Source organism: Hydra viridissima, unplaced genomic scaffold (assembly GCF_058129835.1).
Source record: "Hydra viridissima isolate aposymbiotic clone 2 unplaced genomic scaffold, HvirCarnegie_v1 scaffold_10, whole genome shotgun sequence".
Classification (NCBI taxonomy): Eukaryota; Metazoa; Cnidaria; class Hydrozoa; order Anthoathecata; family Hydridae; genus Hydra; species Hydra viridissima.
Genome location: NW_028324309.1, coordinates 5,001 through 31,738, shown reverse-complemented (window position 1 = coordinate 31,738; position 26,738 = coordinate 5,001). Strand labels below are relative to the sequence as shown.

Here is a 26,738-nt window from a genome sequence, read left to right as displayed (position 1 = left end):
ATAATAATAATAATAATAACAGTAATAATAATAATAATAATAATAATAATAATTATAGTAATAGCCATAATAATACTACTACTACTACTACTACTACTACTGCTTCTAATAATAATAATAATAATAATAATAATAATAATAATAATAATAATAATAATAATAATAATAATAATAATAATAATAATAAAAATATAAATAATGATAATAATAATAATAATAATAACAATATTAATAATAATAATAATAATAATAATAATAATAATAATAGCAATAATAATAATAATACTATTAATAATATTACTACTAATAATAATAATACTAATAATAATAATAACAGCAATACTAATGATAATAATAATTATTATAAATACATATGTAGAGAGATAAAGTTTTATAACAGACGGTTTTTTTCAAAAGCTACGAAGGGTTTCATCCTCGGGAAAAAATAAAAAACCATTTGAAAACCCTTAAAAGAACCCTTTTTATTTTCAGCGTACTTTTTTTTATTATATAATTGGAAAACGGGAGAAGATTGTCCAAATGATTTATATAAAGTTTTGAATGAAAACGGCTATAAAGTTTGGATTAATAAAATGAACATGGTTGTTGATTAAGGAAGTAAAATCCTAAAAGGTATAGCAAACTCTGATATTATTTCATTGCTAATTTCAGAAGAATATGAGAAATCACATAGATGCGAAAAAGAATACCAGCACGCGGATCAGTTCAAGAAAATAATCATACTTATATAAGTAGAAAATTACCTGCCTCCCGCTTCTTCTTAACTAGCTTTTATTACTTCAAGGAATATATATCATAAACTATATAAAGATTAAGGAAAAATGAAGAGGAGCTTAAAAGATTTTAGGAATGGGCGCGGACAAAGATACTCGACTGAAGGTATGTTAATATATTTTTAAAAGAAACTTTATAAAATTCTTTTGGAGTTTAACTTATTCCGTTACTATAAACTAATTTCATTATTTTTTCTCCAAATTTGAAAGAAACTGAATCGATTTCTCGGTTTTATGTAGAACATGCCTTCTTTCAATAAGTTGTATTTAGATGATGAGATGTGTAAGCGAGCGCGCTCTCCTACGTGTTTGTTTTGATTTTCTTTGTCGCTTTCACCTCTCTTTATCTCGTAAAATTCAGTTTTAAAGCGAACGAATTAAGAGCAGTAGAAAACGAAGAACATTCTTTTGTTTTTATATTTATACGTATTGAGATAACAATTATCATACAAAAAGTGACTTGGTCTAATGTCTTATTGTATATAATATTGATCAGATTACTATTTGTTTAATAGTGGATAAAGTTTCCTCGGCCTCAGTTCAACAAGGAGAAAGACTTTATGAAGAAAGCCAAAAACACCAAGAAAAACAAACCATTAGAAAAAAAAAATCTTCGAGTTTATCAAACATTGATGGCATAGATGATCTATTAGATTTTCATACTAATTATTCCACAGTTTTTAGTGATAAAGATTTAATTAGTCTTTATTACTTTAAAAAAGAAGATAAAAAATTCGTACATAAGAAGTTAAATAATTTGTCTGCAGCAAATATAACTCTGCATTTATTTGAAAAACAAGAATTGCAAGAATTAAGACATATAGCCCGGAGACATGGCATGACTTCTGCACTTTTAGCAAGTATAATAGAAGAGTTACTAAGTGAGGCGGTAGATCAGCAAACTAAACTAATACTTGCTCAGACTATCAAGCATTCAGTAAAAAAAAGTAACAATTGTTCTTGTGTTACTATCCCTATTCTTTTAAATATTTTAAAAATGAATAATAACCTTCTTGTCCTTTCTGAAATTGCGTGGTCTTTAGGATTTGTGATGAAAAATAATTCAACCACAATTGTTTCGCAAGATATTGTAGTAGAGATTAAAAAAAAAAATACAAGGAGTAAATCCTGAAGCTAAATTTTTTTTAATACAACAAATAGAAAAACAACAAAACAATGATAATGAAATAGTTAATATCAGCTATGGTAAAATAAAAGTATCAACAACTTATTTGCGTAAACCACCGCCGGCAATTGTTACTAAAACACAGCAAGCAATAACTGTTTATTTTAAAAGTAGTCAGTCAGAAGAAAAAAACATTAATACAATAAGTTTAAAAGAAGCGCTAAAAAGTAGAAACAAAAAAATTCAAACAAATTATAATGCTGAAATTTTACCGACTATTGAAGATGATGAAAAAGAGGGTGATGACAGGACGTGGTATGAGACTACTTACAAAACTGTTAAAAAACTTTACAGTCTAGCAAACTCAAAAGATTATAATCTCAAAAAAGGAGATAAGGACAAGTATCTTATTGACACATATATAGGTTGGGGACCCAAATATTTTGGAAATGCGCTAAAGAATTTTATAATAGACAGAATGATTGCCGCAACTTTTTTAGCTATATCAAGAAAACAGATCTTAACCGATAAAGCAATAAACAAGTTAATGATCTGTTTAGATGAGTTAGAAACTGTTAAAAGTAAGATATTTGACAATAGTTCAGATAAAGAGATTGCAAATTACATATTTAACAGATCGTTACCAAAAAAAGACTTAAATGACCTTGAACAAATTATTATTAATAAAATTTCTAAGATCAAAGAAACGTACAAAGTTTATGAAAAAAACGAAACGGAAATAGTAAAAGAGTTTCTATCTGAAATTAATGAAATAAGATTAAGTTGCATAGCAGCCATCTATAATTGTATTTTGTTTAGCAGAGGAACTATTTTAACCAAAAAACTTCTTGTAAAAATCGGCAAATGCTTAAAGGATAATGATACAAGGTTTAAAGCATTTGCATTAAAAATTTTACATTATGCGGAACATACAGATTCTAAATCAATAGATTATTCTATGCTTTTTACTGGATATTTAGAACAGCTTGAAAGTAATATTGAGACTGAAGAAGCTATTCAATATATCAATTCGCAAGCAAAAGATAAAACTAGATGTGCAGAATTATTTAATGAAAACACGTTGTTAAGAATTAGTAATATTATAAATAATGTGGGTTTTGATGAAAATGAAAGAATACTTTGCTGCGAGATTATCAATAATTATCTTGAGCATGATGATAAACGCGGTTTGAGTGATAACGTATTAAAAAATTATGTTCAGATTTTTGAAGATGTAAGTGTTGCACGTGAATTAAAATCTGAAGTTTTGAGATCTATCTTAATTACCATTGAAAAAAGTAAAAACTTACCAGATTTTGTACTTCAATCTGTAATGAGAAATATTGAAAACTTTGATCAAAAGTCTGCAAACTTTACAATAGTGGTCTGGGGAATATTTGCGGAGAAATTCGAATACCTAACCTTTGGAAATTAGCCAACAAATTGTTAGATAATAGCATAATTGTAAGAGAAGGAACTGAGATTACATTTGAAAACCCAAATGCAAGTAAAGAAAATGATAACCAAACCTCTATTTGTTCAACAGCGGGAAAGATTTTTTTGACCTCAGTTCAACAAGGAGAAAGACCTGATGAAGAAAGTTTAGAATATCTTGCTAAATGTCTTGATGGTAAAGATAGACAAGCTCGTATTTTAGCTGCAAAAACTTTATACTTCGCGTCTATAAAACAAGAAATTAATAATGATCTTTTAATCAAGTTTAGGGATTATCTAAGTGATAAAGTTGTTGACGTTAGAACTTACATAACAGCTGCATATGCAAAGGGGTTACATAACTTATCGGAAGGCAAAGCAGACATTTTACAAAATTATATTGAGTTTCTGCCTCAAATTTATGCCTTTGAAGATTTAGTTTTAGGTGAAGAAAACTTTACAGATAGAGTAAATGAAATCGTTTTGCTTGTCCTTTCAAATGAAGCATCAAAAGATAAGCGATTTGACAGTAACGTGTTTGAATTACTAGATTATATTTTATTCTATGGTGGTAAAGACCGAGATGATACAATTAATATACTTCATATATACACCCAAAATAAACATTGCGTTCCTGAAAATACTATTCTTGCCATTGAAAATGCCTATGGAATATCTGACTTATCGGATAAAGCATTAAATGTACTTAAATTTGTTATTACAAATGGTCAGTCTGTATCAGATAAGATACTTAAAGTTTTTATAGGTGATTTTTATCTATCAGATGATGAAACCATTCGTACCGAATCCTTTAAGTTATTAGACATTGCTAATCAGAATCAAGATATCCCAGATGAAATATTTGATATTTTGGAAATGGAAAGAGCAGGACAGGTCATAGATAAACTAAAAAATCATCTTACTGATAAGCAAAGAGAAGAAGAACTTGAATATCTTAAAGATTGTGTATGCAATGGAAAAAAATTGTCCATTAGTAATTTTAAAATATTGAACCAAGTTATAGTAGAATCTAAGCAAACGCTTTCTAAAAAAGAGGTATGTTTGATATATAAAGCCAAAGACAAACAAAGCATTTTTCAAAGCGTGGTGTCAATCTTGATTTATGCTGCAGAACACAAGCAACATATCCCTGATTATTTAGTTGATACTTTAACTTATGAGTTTAAAGTTAGGAAAGACAAAATTTCATTACTTCGCATATTTAGTTCTCTTGTAAAAAATAATCAAATAATATCAAGAGATCTTTTACAAATATTAGAAAAAACACTTGAAAACTACAGTGAAATATATGATCAAGTCCTATCGATTTTTGTATTTCAAGGACAAAAAGGCGAGAAGCTTTCGCATAATATTATAACTAAAATTTTTAACAAATATTTGATTCAACTTCAAGATATAACTTTACAGCATGAATACCTATCATCTATTATTTCTATTATTGAAAACAATGAAGTTTTTGATCGAAAACTTGCCAGTCAAATACTTATAAAAGGTGTTTTGAGTGACAATAAACATTTAGTCCAAAATGCTATTAATGGACTTAAAACTTTTGTTGATAAGGAGCCTTTGGATGATAACTTAATAAAATGTTTAGTTAATAAAGTAACTGATTGTGATGAAGAACTAAAACAAAACATTTTATCAATCATAGAAACTGGCAAGCTTCAACAAGATGAGCAAAATAAGATTATACTTGTAAAATTATCGAGTCTTTCAAATAGTGAAGCTTTAGATAAAATGATTGACTTAGCAAGAAACGGTACAAAGTTACTAAAGCAAAGTTTCATTCAAATTAATGCGATCATAGAAAAATCGCCTGAACTGCAGAATAAAGCTTTAAAAATTTTGCTTCTTATTTCCAATAAAAAAGATATTATTGACGAGTTATTAGATAGTATTTCGGTATTAACGATGAATACTAACTCAAAAGAATTAAAGAACTCTTACCATTTATTCATAAAAGAAATTGTACGAGAAAAGAAAACTGTAACTCCTAAAGTTACATTAGCTTTTTATAAATTAATGATAGATTCAAACGAAAAGGAAGTAAGACCATTTCTCGAAACCTTTACCGTGATTGCTAAAAATCAAGAAATTTCTACTGATATACAATTAGTATTACGAATATATAATTTATTATCAGAGAGAAGCCCACAAAAACTTCAACAACTACTTGAGGATATCAAAGAAGAGCTGAAGGCAGGTTTCAAGTTACCAAATCAAATAGTTGATGAGTTAATTAAATCATCCAGATATTCTAGAGCAAATCCTGATCTTATTGAAGGTTTTGCTGATATTTTATCTACTTTATTAATTCAAGGTCGGAAACTACCTAATGATATTACTCTGGCTATAATAGAAAAAGCAATACTTGAAAAAAAGTTAAATAAAAACATTATTGATGGTTATAAATGTTTAATTAAATCTAAAAGTTATAAAGATTTAAGTGCTTCTCTTAATACCTTAAGTGATTTGATAGAAGATAATAACCCTTATCAAACAAAAGTTGCAATACTTGAATGTATTAATCAAGCTACACGAGTAACAGATCAAATCCCTAGAAAAGCTATGTTAATATTAGAAAATAATCTCGTAAATCCGTATTCTAATATTAAAAGTTTGTCATTTCGAAGTTTGAGAATATTAAATGAAGCTGGCTATAAATCAGTTATTTTTAGAACTTGGTGCGAGGATCAGTTCAATAATTTAATACAATCAGGATTACCTATAGATTGTAACCTTGATGAGGAAAATTTAGAATTACTTGATACGTTATCATTATTGGATTATGTGGACTTAATAAGCTTGGATAAAGACGCTCAACATCGACAAGAATGGAATGGAGATCTTTTAATCTCAGACTTGTTAGAAAAATTTGATAAGTTAAGCACCGCTGAAAGATTTAAGTTTTATGAAAGCTGGCTTGAAATAGAGTCTTTACCAGAGTATCAAGATCGAAGAGCTGTTATAATGCTTAAGTTAATTTCATATGCACAAAATAATTATAAATACTCGTTTAATCAAATTTTTGAAGTTTCAGATGATTTAAAGCAAATTAGCTTTAAAAATGCCTGTGATATTTTATCTGAAGCTGGAAATAATTGTCAATTAAAATTAAAACAGCAGTGGCTAATAGATCTAATTTCTGCAAAATCTAAAACACTGCAAACAAGTAATGAATATATTAGTGGTGCTGTAGCACGTCTAACCTCAGAAAGCTTGTCTATTATTACAACATGTTTAAATAATGTCAAAGCTATAGACAGTTTGAGTGTTTTAGACCGCTTTATAGAATTTATTTGTCAACATAAAGTCAAAGAAATAAATCTTCCAGAGCAAGTAAATACAATACAAGACATACAGAAACTTTTAGAAATCCAAGTTCTAAGTAGTGGGTTTTATAAACAAACAAAATCACTACAATTCGAAAAGACACTTATGAGCCTTTTTAACAAAAAATGGGATTTTGACCGTTTAAATTTTCTAATTTCTAAACTTGGTGTTCCCAAATCCATGACTCAAGACAAGTTACAAAATCTCAATCAAGTACTTGAAATAATAGATCAATATAACGTTCCAGTTACTGAACACTCTAGACTACTTAGCATATTAGATAAAGAATCATACCACTGGTTGAAAGAAGTAAATCTAATCGCTGTTGAGACAAACTTTCATGTTGTTGGTAAAATCAAAAATTTATCAGAACTTATCAGAGAGTTTGGTGATGTAAATGCAAGTAATCCGGAAATATTAAAGTTAATAGAAGATAACCTAAAAGATAAAATAGAGCAAGTTAAAGATTCAGGACTCGAAAGCAAAATATTAAAGTTTTCTGATGTAATAGAATCACTTGAAAACACTTTGGTCATTTCTAAATGGAATAAGGATCATATAGAGTTATGGGCTAAGAAGGTAAAATCAGATTCTAAATGCTTTGACGATCTTCATTTTTTTACAGAAGTATTAGCCGTAATCAAGCAAGCTAATTTATTAACTACAGGATTTCATTTAACTGACGCCCAAATTTTAAGTTGTTTTGCTGCTTTGCACACAAAACAGTATCGAGGAAGATTATTACAAGTAGCTACAGGTGAAGGTAAATCAACTATTGTAAGTATATTAGCTATAGCTCATGCATTAAAAGGTCAAAATGTAGACATTATAACAAGCTCTCCTGTTTTAACAGAAAGAGATGCTAAAGAAAATGCTAAATTATATAAAATGTTTGCTTTAAGCACTGGTAGTAATAGTGACAAATCCATCTACATTAAAGGAGCAAAAACTTGCTATAAAAATGATGTGGTTTATGGAGATGCTGCTCAGTTTCAATTTGATACTTTAAGAGAGGAGTATAGTTGCCTCGGTACTTTATCGACAAGAAAGTGTGAGGTTGCAATAGTTGATGAAGTAGATTGCATGTTAATTGATGATAGTTCTAAGATTGCCAGACTTCCAAGTACTATGGCTGGCATGGATCAGTTACAACCCATATATCACTTTTTATGGCAAAGACTTACCTCCTTACAAGATCGATTAATCAATATTAATGGCAAGGAATATATAGTATATGGAAAAATAAAATTTAATCAAGATAAAATAGTTTTGGAATATGCTGATGATAAAGGAGATATGTTTCAAATTTCCGATTTAAAAAAATTTATTGACTCTGGTGGTTCCTTAAATGGTATTGGTGAGGAGATTAAAGGTGACCCTAATGTATATCTTAACCAACATCTACAGCACTACTTAACTGCTTTAACATCAGATGAAAATATCAGCTCAGAAAACGTCATACGTTTTGGTATTAAACCAGAAGGTAAAATTAAAATACCAAACAACCTTAAGGAGTTTGTTAAAACACAAATTCACAAATGGGCTAGAAATGCTATTGAAGCGTTTAACTATCAAGAAACAGTCCATTACGTTGTGCATGAAGGCATGATTATGCCCGTAGACTTTAACACCACCGGTGTTGTGCAAAACTCCACTAACTGGAGCGATGGCTTGCATCAGTTTTTACAAATCAAGCATAACTTGAGAATGACTTCTGAGACTCTTACTACCAACTTTCTATCAAATATCGGATATTTTAAAAGATATCAAAATAATCTTTTTGGTCTTACCGGAACGCTTGGATCTGTAAAAGCTAGAGAAGTACTATCAAGAGTTTACAACGTGGATCTAGTAAATATTCCTCCTTTACATCAAAAGCAATTTATACAACTTCCGGATATAATTGCACTAAATTATGAGCTATGGCTTCATGAAATTACCAATTCTGCTATTCGTGAAGTAAATAAGGTTAGGGGAACATTAATTATTTGCAACACTATTGAGCATGCACGAATTTTTTCTCAAAGCCTTAAGAAAAAATATAGAGCAGAAGCAATCAAGCTTTATGACATGAATAATATGAATCAAGAGAAAGATATAGAAAAGGTTAGCCCTGGAGAGATTATAGTTGCAACAAACTTAGCTGGGCGTGGTACAGATATTAAAACTGATGATATTGAAGAAAATGGAGGGTTACATGTTATCATAACATTTATGCCTCCTAATCAACGAGTTGAGGAACAAGCTTTCGGCAGAACCTCAAGGCAAGGCAAACGTGGCACTGGTCAAATGATATTAAATACCCAAAATATAGCACATACTTCAAAGGAAGCTAGAGATAAAGATGAAGTAGAAAGTCTTGAAATATTTACAAATTTAGAACTTAAAACAATAGAAACAAAAGATAAGCTGTTTAATGAATTTTGCAATTTATTAATGGATAAAAGAGCTGAGATTAGAAAAGAAAAAAGTCCTATAACTAAAGTATGGGAAAATATCAAGGACCTATTCATCAACGTGATGCCATCAGTCTATGAAGTTAACGTGCTCTCTGCTATTGAAGAACAGTGGGCAATGTTTTTAAGAAAAATTGGTGATGGGACAATAAAAATTGAACAAGCCGATTGTGAGTATAAAGATTTCGCTATACAAGTTACAAGTGATTACAAAAGTGGGACTATAATAAAGAATCCTTATTATCACATAGCTATAGCAAACGATTTTATGTTAAGTAACAGTAGCAAATATGAAGAAGCTAAGGATCATTACGAAAAAGCTATTGAACTTGATGAGAATTTTAGTAGTGCAGCTTTTGTAGGTAAAGCGTGGTACTTTCTTTAAGGCAAAAAAAGTTGGCTTGCTGAGGGAGACATCAAGGGACATAAGCATGTTGATAATTATAAACATAAAAGTATTGATAACCTTAATAAAGCTCTATATATTTTAGGTAAAGAGATGGGTACTTTTAATTTTATCCTATCTTATTTGTATCATCAAACGAGCGATATTCAAACTGATTTATCTAAGCAAATAATTCAAAAAACAAGTCTTTTAGGTTCCTATATTAAAAGCATTCAGAAAGCTATATCTGTTATCAAAAAATCTCAAAGGTTAGTTGATATTAAAGGGATTAAAGAAAACCAAAGTATATCTTACTTTGAGCTAGAAAGAAATAAAAATAGTCTCATGATTCAAAAACTTAGTGATCTTGCAAATTATGATCATTTTGAAGTTACATTTAATGATTTAACTGTAAGAAATGACAGTGGTAAAAAAGATCAAGCTATTGAAACTATAAATGTAGCATTTAAAGGTTATAATGGTCCGAGTGATAACATTGTAGAAAAGGCAGTTAAGACTTTAAGTACATCTTGTATACTAAATAAAGAATACAACGATGTTTATATCACTACTAACCATATAAATGCTGAAATGCTACGTGCTCTACTAAATCCTGATATTGAAGTTGCAGAAACAACCAAGGAAGTTGCAATAAACCACCTAAAAAGTGTTTTTTTTGGAAGGTATTTTCCATCACAGCATGTTAACTTAACTATTATTGGCGAAGATAATTTAAGAGACATTAAGAATTCTTTACCAATAGCATTAGCAAGAGATATTATCAGAGCAGAGAGTGATAAATATCGCTTCAGTTTAAGTTTTGTAAATCCTGGTAAAATATCTGACAATGAAGTTATGGAAGAAGTAACGAAAGAAATGGCGCTAAAGCAGCTAAAAAACCGTATTACCATTTTTCAAAGTTATTCATTACCTACTTCTCTGGTTAACTTAACTATTACTTCAGAAGACGGAACAAATCCACAGGTAGCAGAAAATATCGAAAGAAACAAAGCAATAGATATTATCAACAAAGAGATTGGTAAATGTCGTTTTAATTTAACATTTATAAATGAAAACGAAACAGCTGCTACTATTCAAAAGCATAAAGTTAGTTTTGACTTGAATTTTTTTCAACTACCCTTAAGCATTGCTCTTGAAAAAATTGAAAGGACAGAATTTGAATCTGTTACACTTGAAATGCAGGGTACCCCAGAACACCTGCTTGAAGCTGTTAGGTCTTCAAATAAACATGTTCAGGTTTTAAGCACCAAAGAAGAAGGTTTTATTTATAATACATTAGATTCGAAAAGTGCTCTAAAAAAGATACAAAAAGAAAAAGTTAAATCTATTAAACTTGATAGTTTAAACAAAGAAGAAGCGCAGCAAATTGTTAAATTATGTCCAGAATCTAAATTTGATATTATTCTGGTTTCAGTAAATCAGAAATCTGCAATTAATGCTCTAAAAAATTTTGAAGGCAATGGATATGTTCATGCTACTTTTAAAAAACTGGATAATGTTAAAGCAAGAGAACTTATTTCCAAATTTAGAGAAGCAAATCAAGAGTTTTCTAATACATTTAAAAATTTAAAACACTCGCAAGCGAAGCAATTAATACAAAAAGCTTCAATAGAACAAGAAGAAATAGAAATCACTAAAATTAAAAATTTAAGTGAACTTACTTTGGAAGAACATAAACCTGTTCTTGAACTTCAAGAATATGCCGCAAGGGGAATTGAAAACTTATTAGAAATTAATGAAAAAAGATTCATTCCTTGGAGGAGTATAGCTATTGTAAGTGTTCTTGCAGCTATTCAAACAACAGTAGGTGTAGCACTAATTGCGTCGGGCTTTGGTGCCACTGTAGGATTAGGATTAATTGCTGAAGGAGCTGCTGATTTATTTACAGCATATAGAGCCTATAATACAAGGCAGTTTAGTTGGATGGATTATGGGGCACAAAAAGCAGTAAGTCTTTTTATATCAGCAATTTCAATGGGATGGGGAGCAATAAAAAGTGCTGGAAAAGGAGCAGTAGTTCTTGCAGAGGAGATAGGAACAGAGGCAGTTGAACAAGCAGCAACACAAGCTATAACAAATATAGAAACTATTAGGCAAACAATGGTACAAACAGGACAAAATCTAAAAGCCTTAGCTTTAAAGCAGTTTGGAGTAACTTTGGGAGAAACGGTATTAAGAGAAGGTTTGACAATTGCAGTAAATTCTCTGTCACACTTAGTGTTGGAACAATTTAAACCAGAAATTTCTAGAAACATCCAAATCAAAGTACAAGCCAAATTTTGTGGGCCGTTATTAAAAATGGTGCGTATGATGTATGCAGCAGATATACTTATTAAGCATGCTAATTTTAAAACAAAAATTGATAACTTGGTAGCGAATATAGTCAATCATAAGAATAACACCGTTTTACGTAAGCTATGGGATTCTATAGGTATTATTGGATGCAACTATATTGTATCAAAAGCTTTTAAAGTAAATGGCGCACTTAGTGCAAGCATTATCAGTACGTTAACTGAGATAAATGAACTTGTGATAATAATAGATCAAGTATTTGATAATCTAATGAAAAACCTTACTCGGCTTGAGAAGGAATCTCTGCTGATACCGCATTTAATCATTCACAAATGCGAAGTAAGTATGTCAGATGCAAAAGAAATTTGTGCGTTACTTAAAGGACAATGTGTGATAGGAAAAGATGGCCATTTAAACCCTTCAGCTTTTGAGAATATTTCAACCTCTCAGAAAACAAAGAAACATAGCCAAAGCTCTGCTCTGCTTAACTCATCAGAAACATTTGAATTTCAAGACTCAGCAAAAAAAGTTACTCAAATAGACAAGATTGATCTTAATGATAAGTATAATTCTCATAAATCTAATGTGATTGATTCTCTAAAGTCATTTTATCAATGTAAATTGCGTTTTGAAATAAGCGATTTTAGTGTAATTATGAAGTCCATTTCAGATGTAATTACTGATCAGATTTTAGTAGTTGTAGAATCACGCTTGATTTCCCCTTGGAGTAGTTATGGCATAGGTGCACTGACAAATACTATATCAACAGAAATTCAAAGTAGCATTATAAAAAGTCAGCTCGATTGCGAAATAAAATCTTCTGAGGAAAATCGTGAGAAGTTAGAGCAAAAACAAAATAAAACATCTGAAGACTTAAGTGAAATAGAAAAATTAAAAGCTAACCTTGCAGAAAATAGACATTTGAACAGAACAAATAACACTGTTGCTACCTTGATTGGTCTTGAAGCGAAAAAATATATTGCTGCATACGAGGTAAGAAAATATGCACAAAAAGTAAAAAATGGTAAACCTTTAGATCTTGCTCAGCTATTTACTATGGCTACTGCAAACTGCATAAATATCAAAGTAGTAGATTATCCAGATTATCAAGTAACTGAAGAAGATAGGAGTAAGGATATTAAAATTCTAGCCTGTATTAAAGGTGAGGGAAATTCAACTGACTTTTTTCAGATGATTGACTCAAATGGTAATATTTTAAGTCAACTTGGTGATGGCTATTCTGTTTTTGAAAGCTTAACAGGCAAATCTGTAGAGCAGCTTCGGAATGAAATGGCGCTTGCTTTAGAGAATAATTTTGAAAATTTTGTAAAATCAATAAAAGCACAAAAATGGGTAAAAATTCACCACCCAGTAAAACTACAACAATGGATTAACAATTATCATATCGACAAAGCAAAACAAGTTAACAAAACTTATTTTCCACAAGGCACTTCTGTTTTTTCTGGTCTCAAAGTTTTACGAGAGGTAATTGAAATGGCACCAGGAGAGGTAAAAACGCATCTAGAAAAAATGAAGGAAGAAATGGCTAAAACTGAAAAGGCTATAAGCGAAGAAAAAACCGTTTTTTAAAAAGAGGTATTTAGGAAAGGTAAGATTTTGGATAACAAAGATTCAGAAATTTTAAAAACTATTTTTCAAGATGGCAAAAATTTAGACATCATGCAAGTCATAACTCTTGAAACAAAGATGTTTTCAATGTTAGATCCTACTAACATGAACAAAGTTATTATCAAATCTTTAGAGTTGCCAACTAATGAACATTTAAAACAGCATTTTTTATTTAAAGACTTAGTTATTCAAGACTTTGTAAAAGAACAGTCGCAAATTAAGGGATACTTAACCCAATAAAGCATCAATCCAAAACTTTTAGATCATTTGCCAGTTATTTTAACAAAATTACCTGATTTTGGTGATATTTATGCTAGTCCACAAAAGGATGGTTTGTTTGTTTGGGTAAGAAACCATTAGAGATGCTCGTAAAAGACTCAGAACTAATGAAAATTTTAGTAGAAAATCTTTTATTTATTCCAGATTCAGCCAATAGAGTAATAGGTACCATTCCATCTGTACAGAAATTAAGGGTCAATTTTCAATACCATAGTAAAATTCTTGATATTTTAGTTAATATGCTATTAAACCGGAAACTTCAGAAAAAATACAGTGAGCGATTTAAATGAAATTGATTTTTTAAAACTAACGGAAACCTTACTCAATACACTGAATGAACCAGTTAAAGTTTTAATAAAGTTTTAGAAGTGCGTTCTGAAGAAGGCTAATGTAATAATTTTGTTATTGGAATGATTGAGCAAAATTATAAAATAATCGTAATAATCAGAATGGTGATATTTCTAACAGCTATAAACGCCAATTAGAAAATTATGGAATAACTATTAAAGACTTATCACAAATTGCTTATATTTTTCCTGCTCTAACAGAAAATACTGATATATTAAGAAAAGTATTAAATCAATTTATTGAAATGATTAAAGAGTTAATTTCTATGGTTGAACATTACTTGTATATCCTTAGAATATTATTTGTAAACTGTGGAAATTTATTTGTTAACCGTAGAAATTTATTAGTAAATCTAAATCTAAACTACAGAATTGTATTTGTAAACTACAGAATTGTATTTGTAAACTACAGAATTGTATTTGTAAAATTGTATTTGTATTTGTATGCCTTTTTCAGCAGTCTTTATCATGTATTTTACAGGATAAAGTTTTAAAACCACTAAATCTTTCTGGTGATCTGGCTCATATTGTTCCTGCTTTATTAAAGCACTCAAATGAGCATCATCGCTGTCATTTATCTTAGTAAAAGGACAAATATGATGATGTGGGGACATTTTTTCTTAACTTAATTTAAGAAAATTTTGAGATTAAAACATACAGTAAAAAAAACACTACCAAGTTTAAAGACATAACCAGTAAATTGGCTGGTGTATAATGATATGAAATTGGTGATGAAACTGCAGAAGCCTTTAATAGTTTGTTATTGAGTAAGAAAAATATAAAACCTGTAGAAAAATTGTTAGATTTGTAAAAAAAAAGCTCAATGGTAAGTTTATCAAAATGTGCTTGTAAATTTATTGAAAAAAATGTTGACTTAGAGCAATATTTGAAAAATAATGAAGAGAACTTTGTTAAAATAGTAAAAGCTGTGGTTGATAAAGTTCCTACGCTCCAACACTACCTTAATGGGCTAGATGTAGGAAAATTAGTTGACAAAATTTTGTATATTATATTTTAAAAGATCCAAAGGGTATTAGAGAACTAATTGAAAGTTATAAAAAAAAAGGTAATGTTGCACTAAGTAAAAAAATTCTTGCATGTTTATATAACGATTCTGGATTTACAAAAGCTTTGTACATTGCTGCAACCAATTTTTGTTTAGTGCAGGAAAATCCACACAGCAAAAACTAGTGAATAGACTGGTTACCCAGTTATCAAAGTTAGCACTAGATTCGTTCCGACAGATAACAGTGTTTGATTCTGTACAAGATGAATTACAAAACATCACCTCTTTAAATGAACAAGACCAGAGCAAACTTAATGAATTAATGACTAGAAATATTTTATTTGATGGAATTGCTATTAGACCTGCTCAATCAGATAACTTAGAGCTTAAGGGTAATAGCTTTGTTAAGTCTACAATTTCTAATACATCGTTTAAAAATACAGCTTTCAAAAATATATCATTCATTGTTGCCACATTATACAACCTCAATTTTAATGATGCTGAAACTGATGCGTCTACTTTATCAAGTAAGATAGATTCTTTAAGAAAAAATGGAGCTAGCTTGACAGAAACCAAAGTTATTGGTGATACATCAGGCGTTGACTTATCAGGTGTTATTTTAAAAGGTGCGGATTTGACTAAAGTTACTTCTATGAAAAATGCAAATCTTGATAGCACTAATTTGTTGTAACTGATTTACTGATCGATACATATAACCTTGAGAAGTCTAAATTTAGTAAAGGTATTGTAACTGAGGAAATTATAGCACAACAAAAAGTTAGAGTGGTTGTAGAAATTTTAGATAGAATTGCTGAAGAAAACAGAAAGCTCAGCTTATTAAAGCAATAAAAGAACTGAACCAAGATATTTCTATAGCAGGCACATTTCTTAGGGAAACTTTAGAAGTAACTCCAAGTGACATAAATAAAAGCTTCCCTATCAAACTGGAGGAATTAAAGCATGTTTCTGATTACCTAAGAAAGACTTACTCTATTATAACCATTTTATATGAAAATAGAAATAATCCCCAAGCACTACCAATTGCTATGACTGCTAATTTGATGGTTAATAACATTAATGCAAAGTTATTTGGTAAATGGAATAACACAGGTAAAGATGGCTATATAATAAAACAATTGATGAAACGGGTGATGAATAAATTTTTCCAAGAAAACTTCGGGACTGGGCCGAACAGCTTATTAAAAAATCTTAAATATGAACAATTACTAATTCACATAGCCGATTAACAAAAATCTAGATCAAAATATACAACCGTTGGAATAATTCAGCAAGTTGTAACTATCAACTATACAGAAGGAGGTATTTATCTGCCTACTAATGTATTTAATGACGTTTTGATAAATAAATTAAATGTAAAAATTAGTTGCAAATTAGGGGAAAATAAGCTTAATGAACAAGTATTAAATCCATAGCTGATCAAATAGGAATAAATCTATTTGGCGAAGGAGCAAAGGCTGCTAGAAAAATTGAGGTTAATCTTATTTAGGAAAACTTAAGAGATGCTTTTTATAAGATTAAAGCAGAGAATAATGAAACGGATTATCTGAGATGATAAATTAAAGATTAAATGTAATAGTTGGTAATGTACTGAAAGCTTGGTAAAGCATTTACACAAGGAAAGGATTAACAGAACTATATTATAATCACTCAACATTAACTAAGAGTGGTTTGGGGCATGCTTATGGAGGCATATATCTTGAAGAAGCTAAGAAAAGAGAGATTTTGTTAATTTAGAAAAGAAATTAGTTAAACAATTTGGATGCATTAAGGGTTTGCTTAAGATAGATAATATTACTTGAGAATTGGAAGAAAATCAATCAATCAGGATTAAATTGTTTAACAACATTACTGTGATACCATGAAATTTAAAAATTGTTCAAAATCCAGCATATTATCTTAATTCTTTAAATTTGAAGCCAACCACAGCATTTAGTGTACATAAAACTATTAACAAAGCTATAGAAGATACTAAAGTTCAAAGTACATTTTAGGATGATCGCATTTTTGCTGAAGATGGTAACAATTGTTATTAATATTATAGTGAGGGAGATGGCTGTAGGTTTCTTTTAATGACTACGTATGAGTTATTTAAACAATAATAATATACATGCTACTGTTAGTGAAGAACATATTGCTTTTTGAGAAAATAATAGTTTGGTTTAGATCTTTATTACAGGAACCTTTTTGATCAATACATAACTATGATATGGCCAGAATAAGTGAAGTTATTGAAATACTAATAGATCAAGAAAGGCTAGATAAGATAAAACAGCAACTTAAAAATACTTGGCAAGTTCAAACTCAAAAAGTAAAGGAGTGAGACTTGGGGATAAAAATTGCTAGTTAAAATTCATTGTATATAAATATGTTGTTTGAAGTATTAAATAAAGTGTTAGGGAATATACAAAGGAAGAGTTAAATTATGCATATCAATTTATACCAGAAAACGTTAAATAGTAAAATATATATTAGTTGTATAGATTCATTGAGAATGTTTCAAAATAATTTTGGTACAACAGAAATATAGATTAAGATTTATTCAGCTTTGTCGATCAACCATGTTAAGTATTAAAAACAAACAAGTTAAAGTTTCAATTTGTATTGATAGCAATTCAGTTGAAAGGTCACGTAGGTTGGCAATAGCAACGACAATAATCTTGCTCATTAAAGCAGTATTTAGAAACTAAAATAAGATATTAAAATTAGAAACTTAATTGTGAAATTAAAATTACTAATTGAAGTTACAATTCAATAATACAAATCAAAATTATGAAACAAATTTACAAATTAATATCAAAAATTAAAATTACTAATTTATATTAGAATGTTAAATTTGAAATTTGAATAAGATAAAAAAAATAAAAGGTTATATTAGATATGTAAATTAGAAATCTGTGTTAGAAAATTAAATAAGAAATTAAAATGATGAAAAATAATTAAAAATTTAAAGTCGTTAATTTCGTAATTTTAATTAAAAACTTAAGGAATTCTAAATTAGAAATGTAAATTAGAAATTCTAATTAAAAATCTTAATAAGAATATTAAATTTGAAACTGAAATTAGAACATTTAGTAAGAAGTTTAATAAGAGACTTCAATTAAAAAAATTAAATAAAAAATAATTAGAAAATTAAAATTGAAGTCTAAATTAGAAATTTAATTTAGAAATTCATAATAGAAATTTCTATTGGAAATTTAAATTATGAAAACTAATTTAAATTTGTAATTTAAATTAGAAGCTTACAGAAACTGAAAGTAGAAACTTTAATTTCAAGACAACCCACTTTCCTCCCCAATGGACGTTTTGTTGCGTTATATTAAATTCGTTCAAAACATATTGATGGAGTTCAAAAAAAGTACATTTTTCTTCAAAAAAGATTTTCTTGTTTTAAAGTAAAGACCATTTAAAGTTAATTTAGGTGGTAAATGGGGAGTTGGAATTTTAAAATTTGGTTAGTAATCGAAAATCTGTTGCTGAATTTTAATATAATTTATGAAAGAACAAAAAAACAAAGTTACTATTTTAAGAGACGTTCAAGGCTGGAGGCAATTATAGGTCGAGGCGGGTTGGGTAAGCTCCAATTACCCTATTTTTTTGCAAAACATCATTGTTCAACACCTCTACAACAAACTAGAAACTTGAGCCAGCCTCATGCCTCTTAATTACTTCATTTATTAGCTCATCTTAGTTATCTTGAACAACAAAATTCCTGGGCACTCCATTAAAATATGTGATGCCTCCACAGGCCCCAAAGAAAAAAGGTCTCTTTATATTTTTGGAATGAGAAAATGTTTTCTAATGCTAATTTAAAGAAATAACTTTTGGAGAGGTGTTGTAAGGTGTCAGAGTCTGTTTCTATGCACCGTACTTAGTAGACTTAGTTGTTTGATTTAACAACTCTAAACTTATGAGCAAACTTCTTATCGGACCTTAGAAAAATATAATGTAAAAAGTATTTTAATCGTTAAAAAAAATTAAATACTTAAGTGAAAATTAAGTTGCAGTTAACAATATTTTTCATATTTAACAAGATAAACTCAAATTGCAAAAGTATTACGATCAAAGCAAAATCTTAGTCATTCGATGGTTTTTGAACAATGTTGATTATAAACATATTTTTAACATTGCAAAATGTTTACAGACAACAAGCGCACGTATTACAAAGTAGGGATAATTTTAGAAGTCCGTTCCTTTACTTCGTCACTATGCTATCGCAATCATCACTTGAAGGTTCGTTGAATTTCGTAAACCCTCCATTTGAATAATCGCACAAGTCGATAGATTGCTTGGCTAAAAGAAACAAAAACAGCAAGCTAAAATACAAAATCAGAACACTTTCTTTAAAAAAAAAAAAAAAATCTCTCACCAGGTTTTATTGAAAAATTCAGGGTCAGCTAGAGGCTTCTGCTATTTACTTTTATCATTATAGCAATATTTAGCTTTTGGCTTCCATCAACATTTCCTTTTAACATTTTAGAGGCATTTTTTACATCAAATGTTCAAAGAAAACCATCAAGAAAAGCATTTGATGCAGTAAGCAGTTATCGTTTCGATGCACCGGCTTCAAACCATTTGTAAACGTGAGCAAAAGAAACACAGACTTGCCAGAAAATGAGGCACGCAAATAACTCCCGAAAAGAAAACAAAACTTCCTCAAAATATAAAAATACTTTCCAGCCTAGTATATTTCTGAAAGGGGTATGTTTTCTGAGTGCTGCTTTCTTTTGTATGATTGAAATGCAATTCTATTGATGGTATGCAACACCAAGTTTGACCAAGTACCGGTTTGTATAGACTTAACATACAATCCTGCTTGTAATTCACGACAGAGTAGCTTACTAGAAAAAACTAAATATTGAGTCTATAGCAAAAAAACACACACAAAACAACTTCACGTTATTCTACCGCATGGACAGGAGAGATGGAGACGCCTTGATCAACGTAAGGGTTAGGGTTAAGGTGCCCACGAGGGGCATCCTTCAATTGTAAAGCGCTTTTAGATGGACATGTCTAGTCGTCTCGTTGCATCGACCTAGAGGAGCTTTGGGTTAGGGTTAGGGTTAGGGTTAGTTGCTTTTTTGTTTGTAGCCTCCCTTCTCGGTAAGGTTCAGATCTCACAGGACCCCGGCCACAAATCCAGGGTGATTCTCCAGGCCTCCCAGCACGGGCCGCCAAGGGTAACGGTCCCACTCGACCCAGCGGTGCGGGTTTGAAAGTCTCCGGTGGCGGTCCACACGGTGCAAACTGATAGAGGTGGCTCCTCAGGCCGAACGGCATGGGTTGACCGGAGACCAGCCATGAGCCGCAGAGTGCAACTTATCCGAAGCGGCTTCACCAAATCGAACAAGGTATGGATGGCCAGAGACCAGTCGGGAACCACAAAGTGCAAGTTATCGGGAGCAGTTCACCCGGCCGAACAACGAGGGTTTCACCTGGAGCAACCGACCAGAACTGCAAAGTGCAAATTATCTGAAGCAATTCCCCAGACCAGGAGGCGAAAGTTGAACAGGAACCCCGCTATGAGCTATTAAGTGCAAATTACCCGTAGCAGCTCGCCCAGCTGCTCGGCGAGGACGGTCAGGCATCCAGGGTCACCTTCCCAAAACCACTGAAGTTCGGCTACTCAGGTGGAACACATAAGGCCGTGGAAGCCCAAGTGGAAGGAGAAGGAAGGAGCTCGGTTAGATCTAGTGTTAGTGTAGCATTGATAAAAAATCAAAAAAGGACAGGTGTCCAGGAGAGGGTTTATTATGCAGAGAAAGTGTTGGGAAGGCTCGGGTACAGACTGTTGACCCAAAGCCATTAAGTAACGCATGGGGTGCGCATTGGAGTGTATAAAGGTGCAGGGTGTCAGGTGCGAGGGGTGACTGCGTGGTGTGGGGAGACTGCGTGGTGTGGGGAGAGGTGAGCACCTGCGTGGTGCAGGAGATCTAGGGATGGGGTGAGGGTTTTTGTGTGTCTATTATTTATTATTTATTTTTTATTATTATGTTTTTTTAGTTTTTTATAATTTATTGTTTATTGTATGTTGCGTGAAATATACCATATTTATTTATTGTTTATTATATGTATTATGCTAATTTTTATATGTAATTTGTTGTAATATTTATTATTGTGGTCTATTATTTGCTATTCATTGTATGTTATTATTTGTTATATATATGTATTGTTGTTGTTATATGTTATGTACTAATGTTATATTATACTATGTTGTATGGTTAGGGTTATTTATTATTATTAGTTGTGATTATCTGTTATGTGTTTTTTGGTTATTTATTGTTTGTAATTTATTATTTACTATTCGTGTGCTATTTAATATATGTTGCTTATCGTACACAGTTTATTGTTGTATATGGTATATAACTTAAATTATATAACTTATATTTAGTTGTGTGTGTATTATTTGCCATTATTTATTTTTAGTATACTGTTCATTAACTATTGTTATGTTATATTATGTTGTTTGGTATGTGTTATTTATTATTATTAGTTGTGTGCTATTTAGTATATGTTGCTTATCGTATATGGTATATAACTTATATTATATAACTTATATATAGTAGTGTGCGTATTATTTGCTATTTTTTTATTTTTAGTATACTATTCATTAACTACTTATTGTTAATATATTAGGATGTGGTTATTCCGGTGGATCTTTACGCTAAGTTTGGGTGGGAGGGGGGGAGGTCGTGTAATTAGTATGGTGTGAGATGGGTAAGGAGTAAGCGATGGTGGTGTGCGGATAGTGGTATGAGTGATCAATAACAAATCAGTAAATCAACAACAAATTAAAGGGTCAGCAACAAATAAAAATGTAAATAACAAATCAATAACAAATCAAAAACAAACCAATAAATAAATGAATCAAAGAACGATGTAAGGTAAACGCAGGTGGTGCAGGTGAGCTTTTTTTAAAAAATGGTGTAAGCGTTGTCTTATGCTGGTGTGCGGGCGGGTAGTTATAAATCGTGAATTTGGTACTAGAATACCAGATTCTCTTCAGGAGATGGTGAGCGTATGCGTCCCATGGGTAGGAGCGCACACCCTGGTATTTGACGTTTTCGAATGTTTCGTCGACCCATATCTAAACTGCCCCGTCGGGGAGTTGTCATCGAGATCGGCGGACGAAACCCATCCCTACGTCAAGTCTTGATATGAGATGCACCAAGTGATGACATACTACCGTGAGCCAATTACCCTAGCCTCGACCCGTGTTTTTAGAGCCGCCAGCACATTCGCCTTGACAACGGGGACTAGTCCGTGATGGGGGTGGGTGGTGAGAGGGCGCATGCGCAGCTTCACTGTGACAACCGCTCAACTTTTCGAGGAGTTGTGGTAGTGAGGCTGTATCATTGTTTTTGTTCACCTCTATAGAGTGTTCCATTATTTTGGGAGTTCTTTTGAGGTGGCAAAAATGGCGCGTACAAGTAAATAAATAAATAAATAATAAAAAAAGTTAAAACAAAACTAGAGCTAGCGAGTGATGTGGGGGTGAGCAGGGAGGTGAACTATAAAAAGCAAGAAAGAAGTAGATTACCTTGGGTGGTTGGTTGTCCCTTGTGGAGTTTGTGTCTAATGCTCTTACGTAAGCCATATTAAAACAACTAATTTTACAGCTAACTAGTAACCACTATCCAGAAGTAAGAATTATATTCCAAGAACTAGCAACTAATCCAAGATGTAAGAATTGTCTAATTCGATATATGTTTTAATAACCAAAAGTTTGTATACAAATGTATCAAAAAGCGCTGGTACAAGCGAATGTAAATAATGTAAAAGACTAGTTGTTGCTACTGCGAGACGAATGTTAATAATATGTGTTGAGTAGTCAGTACTGAGAGAAAGGTGATGAACAATTAGGAAGCAAAAAAGTGCGAAGAGAAGGGTGAGAAACGATTAGGAAATGACTAGCGCGTATGTACAGGACGTGTAGGAAGGTGAGAATGCAAAAATATGGTGAGTACGGACATGGCAGGATGTGTAGGAGTAATGCGCGTGAATTTTTATATTTTTTATTTTTTATTCATTTATTATTATCATTCCTGATTTACACGGGTATTATAGAGTTATCGTTATTTAGAGTATGTGTTGTATATTTTATTTGAATTTTCTGTTCATTTTTTGTTTTTTACTTTTTATATTTTTTTAAAAAATTTTATTTTTATTTTTTAGTTTTTTAAATTTTTTATTTTATATTTTATTTTCACAGCAGAAAAGTGTGCAGATGCATGCGTATGTGTGATAGAGGTTTTAAGTGTGGTGATGATGCGCGTGATTTTTTATTTTTTATTTTGGTTTAAGTTGTTTATTTGTTATGACTATGAAATACTTTCCATTCCTATCCTAATTTCGCGGACTCGTGCGCATGATTCTTTATATGTGTGTTTTTACGCAGAGAGAGTTTGACTTAAGCGAGCGCGGAGACGGTAGGGTATGCCGTGAGGATGTGCGTTGATGCGTGGTGCGCTTATTTATCCTTATATTTTTTATATTTATATCTTATTTTTTATTTTATATTTTTTATTTTATATTTTTTATTTTATATTTTTTATTTTTTAATATTCATTTCCTATTTTATATATTATTTTATATTATTTTATATTTTATGTTGCGTGTGCGCGCCATTGTGTTGGGGCGTGCATGTCAGGATAAAGGCATGTCAGGAGTGCGGGGTTGTGTATGGAAGTTTGTATATTTATTTTGTTATTATTTTATTCCCGTATCCAATGTTTTCTATTTTTCTGTTAAGATGTGCGGGTGATTTCTCTGTTAAGATGTACGGGTGTGTGCATTAACGTTGGGAGGTTTAGGTGAGAGTGAGCGCGGAGCCGGTAGAGTATGGTAGGTATGCCGTGAGGGTGTGCGTTAGGGTTAGGGTTAGGGTTAGGGTTAGGGTTAGGGTTAGGGTTAGGGTTAGGGTTAGGGTTAGGGTTAGGGTTAGGGTTAGGGTTAGGGTTAGGGTTAGGGTTAGGGTTAGGGTTAGGGTTAGGGTTAGGGTTAGGGTGAAAAAGCTTGCGCGGAGTCTACAGTTGTATTTAGCCGACAGACGCTGGCAACGCAGAAACAGAATGACTCTTGGGCGGCGCAAACCGAGCGTTCAGCAAATTTCTAGCATTTTACGTCAAAGCGGACAATCTGCACGACAAATAAAGCTAACTTTCTCGTTGCAACAGTTAGTCACTGGACGTTGGACGAGTGTGTACAGCTGTTTTGCGTCGAAAGCCGACCGGTGGTCGGATGCGACTCTTCTTTTCATTCGAAAATCAGAACCTGGCCATCAGTCGTGTATCACCATCGAATGCTTAATGTAGTGATTTCTCGAAACGACAAAAGCTTGTAAAACAAACAGCTTCGCTCTACTGTTGCCTAATATGTTAACGGATGGCCAGGAACAACCTTGGTCTGTAATGAATGAGTTCGTTTTTCCATTCGAGGCACTAATTACTGCAGTTTTAAAAGTCACCTAAAGTATAAGCTCATCTCTCCATTCAAGAAAAACAAGCATCAGAGTTTCGGAAAGTTTGCATGCACGACACCACCATCGATGATACTTAAACAAACAGAAAATGAATTGCAAAACAGAACCAGTGAATTGCAAAACATAACAACGGACAGCTTGTAAAAAGCATGGTGATGAGCTTCTTCAATCCAATCAAGGAACCAAGCATCACAGTTTCGGCAATGGTGCATGTGCAAATCAGCAAACTGTGATACTTAATCAAACAACTTCACTGTTTTGCTTAGTTTGAGAACGGATGGCAAAGAACAACCTCGTTAGTGAGTATGAAGTCATCTCTTCATTCAAGGAATTAATAATCAGAGTTTTAGAAGTCTCTTACGTGCGATACTACTATCAACGGTACTTAATCAAACAGCCTCTCAGAATTGCCTAGTTTGAGAACGTAAGGCTAGGAACAACCTTAGTAGTGGGTCATCAGGGTTAGGGTTAGGGTTAGGGTTAGGGTTAGGGTTAGGGTTAGGGTTAGGGTTAGGGTTAGGGTTAGGGTTAGGGTTAGGGTTAGGGTTAGGGTTAGGGTTAGGGTTAGGGTTAGGGTTAGGGTTAGGGTTAGGGTTAGGGTTAGGGTTAGGGTTAGGGTTAGGGTTAGGGTTAGGGTTAGGGTTAGGGTTAGGGTTAGGGTTAGGGTTAGGGTTAGGGTTAGGGTTAGGGTTAGGGTTAGGGTTAGGGTTAGGGTTAGGGTTAGGGTTAGGGTTAGGGTTAGGGTTAGGGTTAGGGTTAGGGTTAGGGTTAGGGTTAGGGTTAGGGTTAGGGTTAGGGTTAGGGTTAGGGTTAGGGTTAGGGTTAGGGTTAGGGTTAGGGTTAGGGTTAGGGTTAGGGTTAGGGTTAGGGTTAGGGTTAGGGTTAGGGTTAGGGTTAGGGTTAGGGTTAGGGTTAGGGTTAGGGTTAGGGTTAGGGTTAGGGTTAGGGTTAGGGTTAGGGTTAGGGTTAGGGTTAGGGTTAGGGTTAGGGTTAGGGTTAGGGTTAGGGTTAGGGTTAGGGTTAGGGTTAGGGTTAGGGTTAGGGTTAGGGTTAGGGTTAGGGTTAGGGTTAGGGTTAGGGTTAGGGTTAGGGTTAGGGTTAGGGTTAGGGTTAGGGTTAGGGTTAGGGTTAGGGTTAGGGTTAGGGTTAGGGTTAGGGTTAGGGTTAGGGTTAGGGTTAGGGTTAGGGTTAGGGTTAGGGTTAGGGTTAGGGTTAGGGTTAGGGTTAGGGTTAGGGTTAGGGTTAGGGTTAGGGTTAGGGTTAGGGTTAGGGTTAGGGTTAGGGTTAGGGTTAGGGTTAGGGTTAGGGTTAGGGTTAGGGTTAGGGTTAGGGTTAGGGTTAGGGTTAGGGTTAGGGTTAGGGTTAGGGTTAGGGTTAGGGTTAGGGTTAGGGTTAGGGTTAGGGTTAGGGTTAGGGTTAGGGTTAGGGTTAGGGTTAGGGTTAGGGTTAGGGTTAGGGTTAGGGTTAGGGTTAGGGTTAGGGTTAGGGTTAGGGTTAGGGTTAGGGTTAGGGTTAGGGTTAGGGTTAGGGTTAGGGTTAGGGTTAGGGTTAGGGTTAGGGTTAGGGTTAGGGTTAGGGTTAGGGTTAGGGTTAGGGTTAGGGTTAGGGTTAGGGTTAGGGTTAGGGTTAGGGTTAGGGTTAGGGTTAGGGTTAGGGTTAGGGTTAGGGTTAGGGTTAGGGTTAGGGTTAGGGTTAGGGTTAGGGTTAGGGTTAGGGTTAGGGTTAGGGTTAGGGTTAGGGTTAGGGTTAGGGTTAGGGTTAGGGTTAGGGTTAGGGTTAGGGTTAGGGTTAGGGTTAGGGTTAGGGTTAGGGTTAGGGTTAGGGTTAGGGTTAGGGTTAGGGTTAGGGTTAGGGTTAGGGTTAGGGTTAGGGTTAGGGTTAGGGTTAGGGTTAGGGTTAGGGTTAGGGTTAGGGTTAGGGTTAGGGTTAGGGTTAGGGTTAGGGTTAGGGTTAGGGTTAGGGTTAGGGTTAGGGTTAGGGTTAGGGTTAGGGTTAGGGTTAGGGTTAGGGTTAGGGTTAGGGTTAGGGTTAGGGTTAGGGTTAGGGTTAGGGTTAGGGTTAGGGTTAGGGTTAGGGTTAGGGTTAGGGTTAGGGTTAGGGTTAGGGTTAGGGTTAG

General features: G+C 32.5%; 1 protein-coding gene across 1 annotated transcript; it reads left to right on the top strand.

Annotated features, from left to right (window-relative positions):
• Positions 1-842: 842 nt before the first annotated feature.
• Positions 843-14,523, top strand: LOC149882456 (uncharacterized). Its single transcript, XM_090099979.1, is given in 4 exon segments — positions 843-900; positions 1,310-1,896; positions 1,898-3,302; positions 3,305-14,523. Coding segments are annotated over 4 exon segments (12,198 nt in total). The 3' UTR covers positions 13,453-14,523.
• Positions 14,524-26,738: the final 12,215 nt, after the last annotated feature.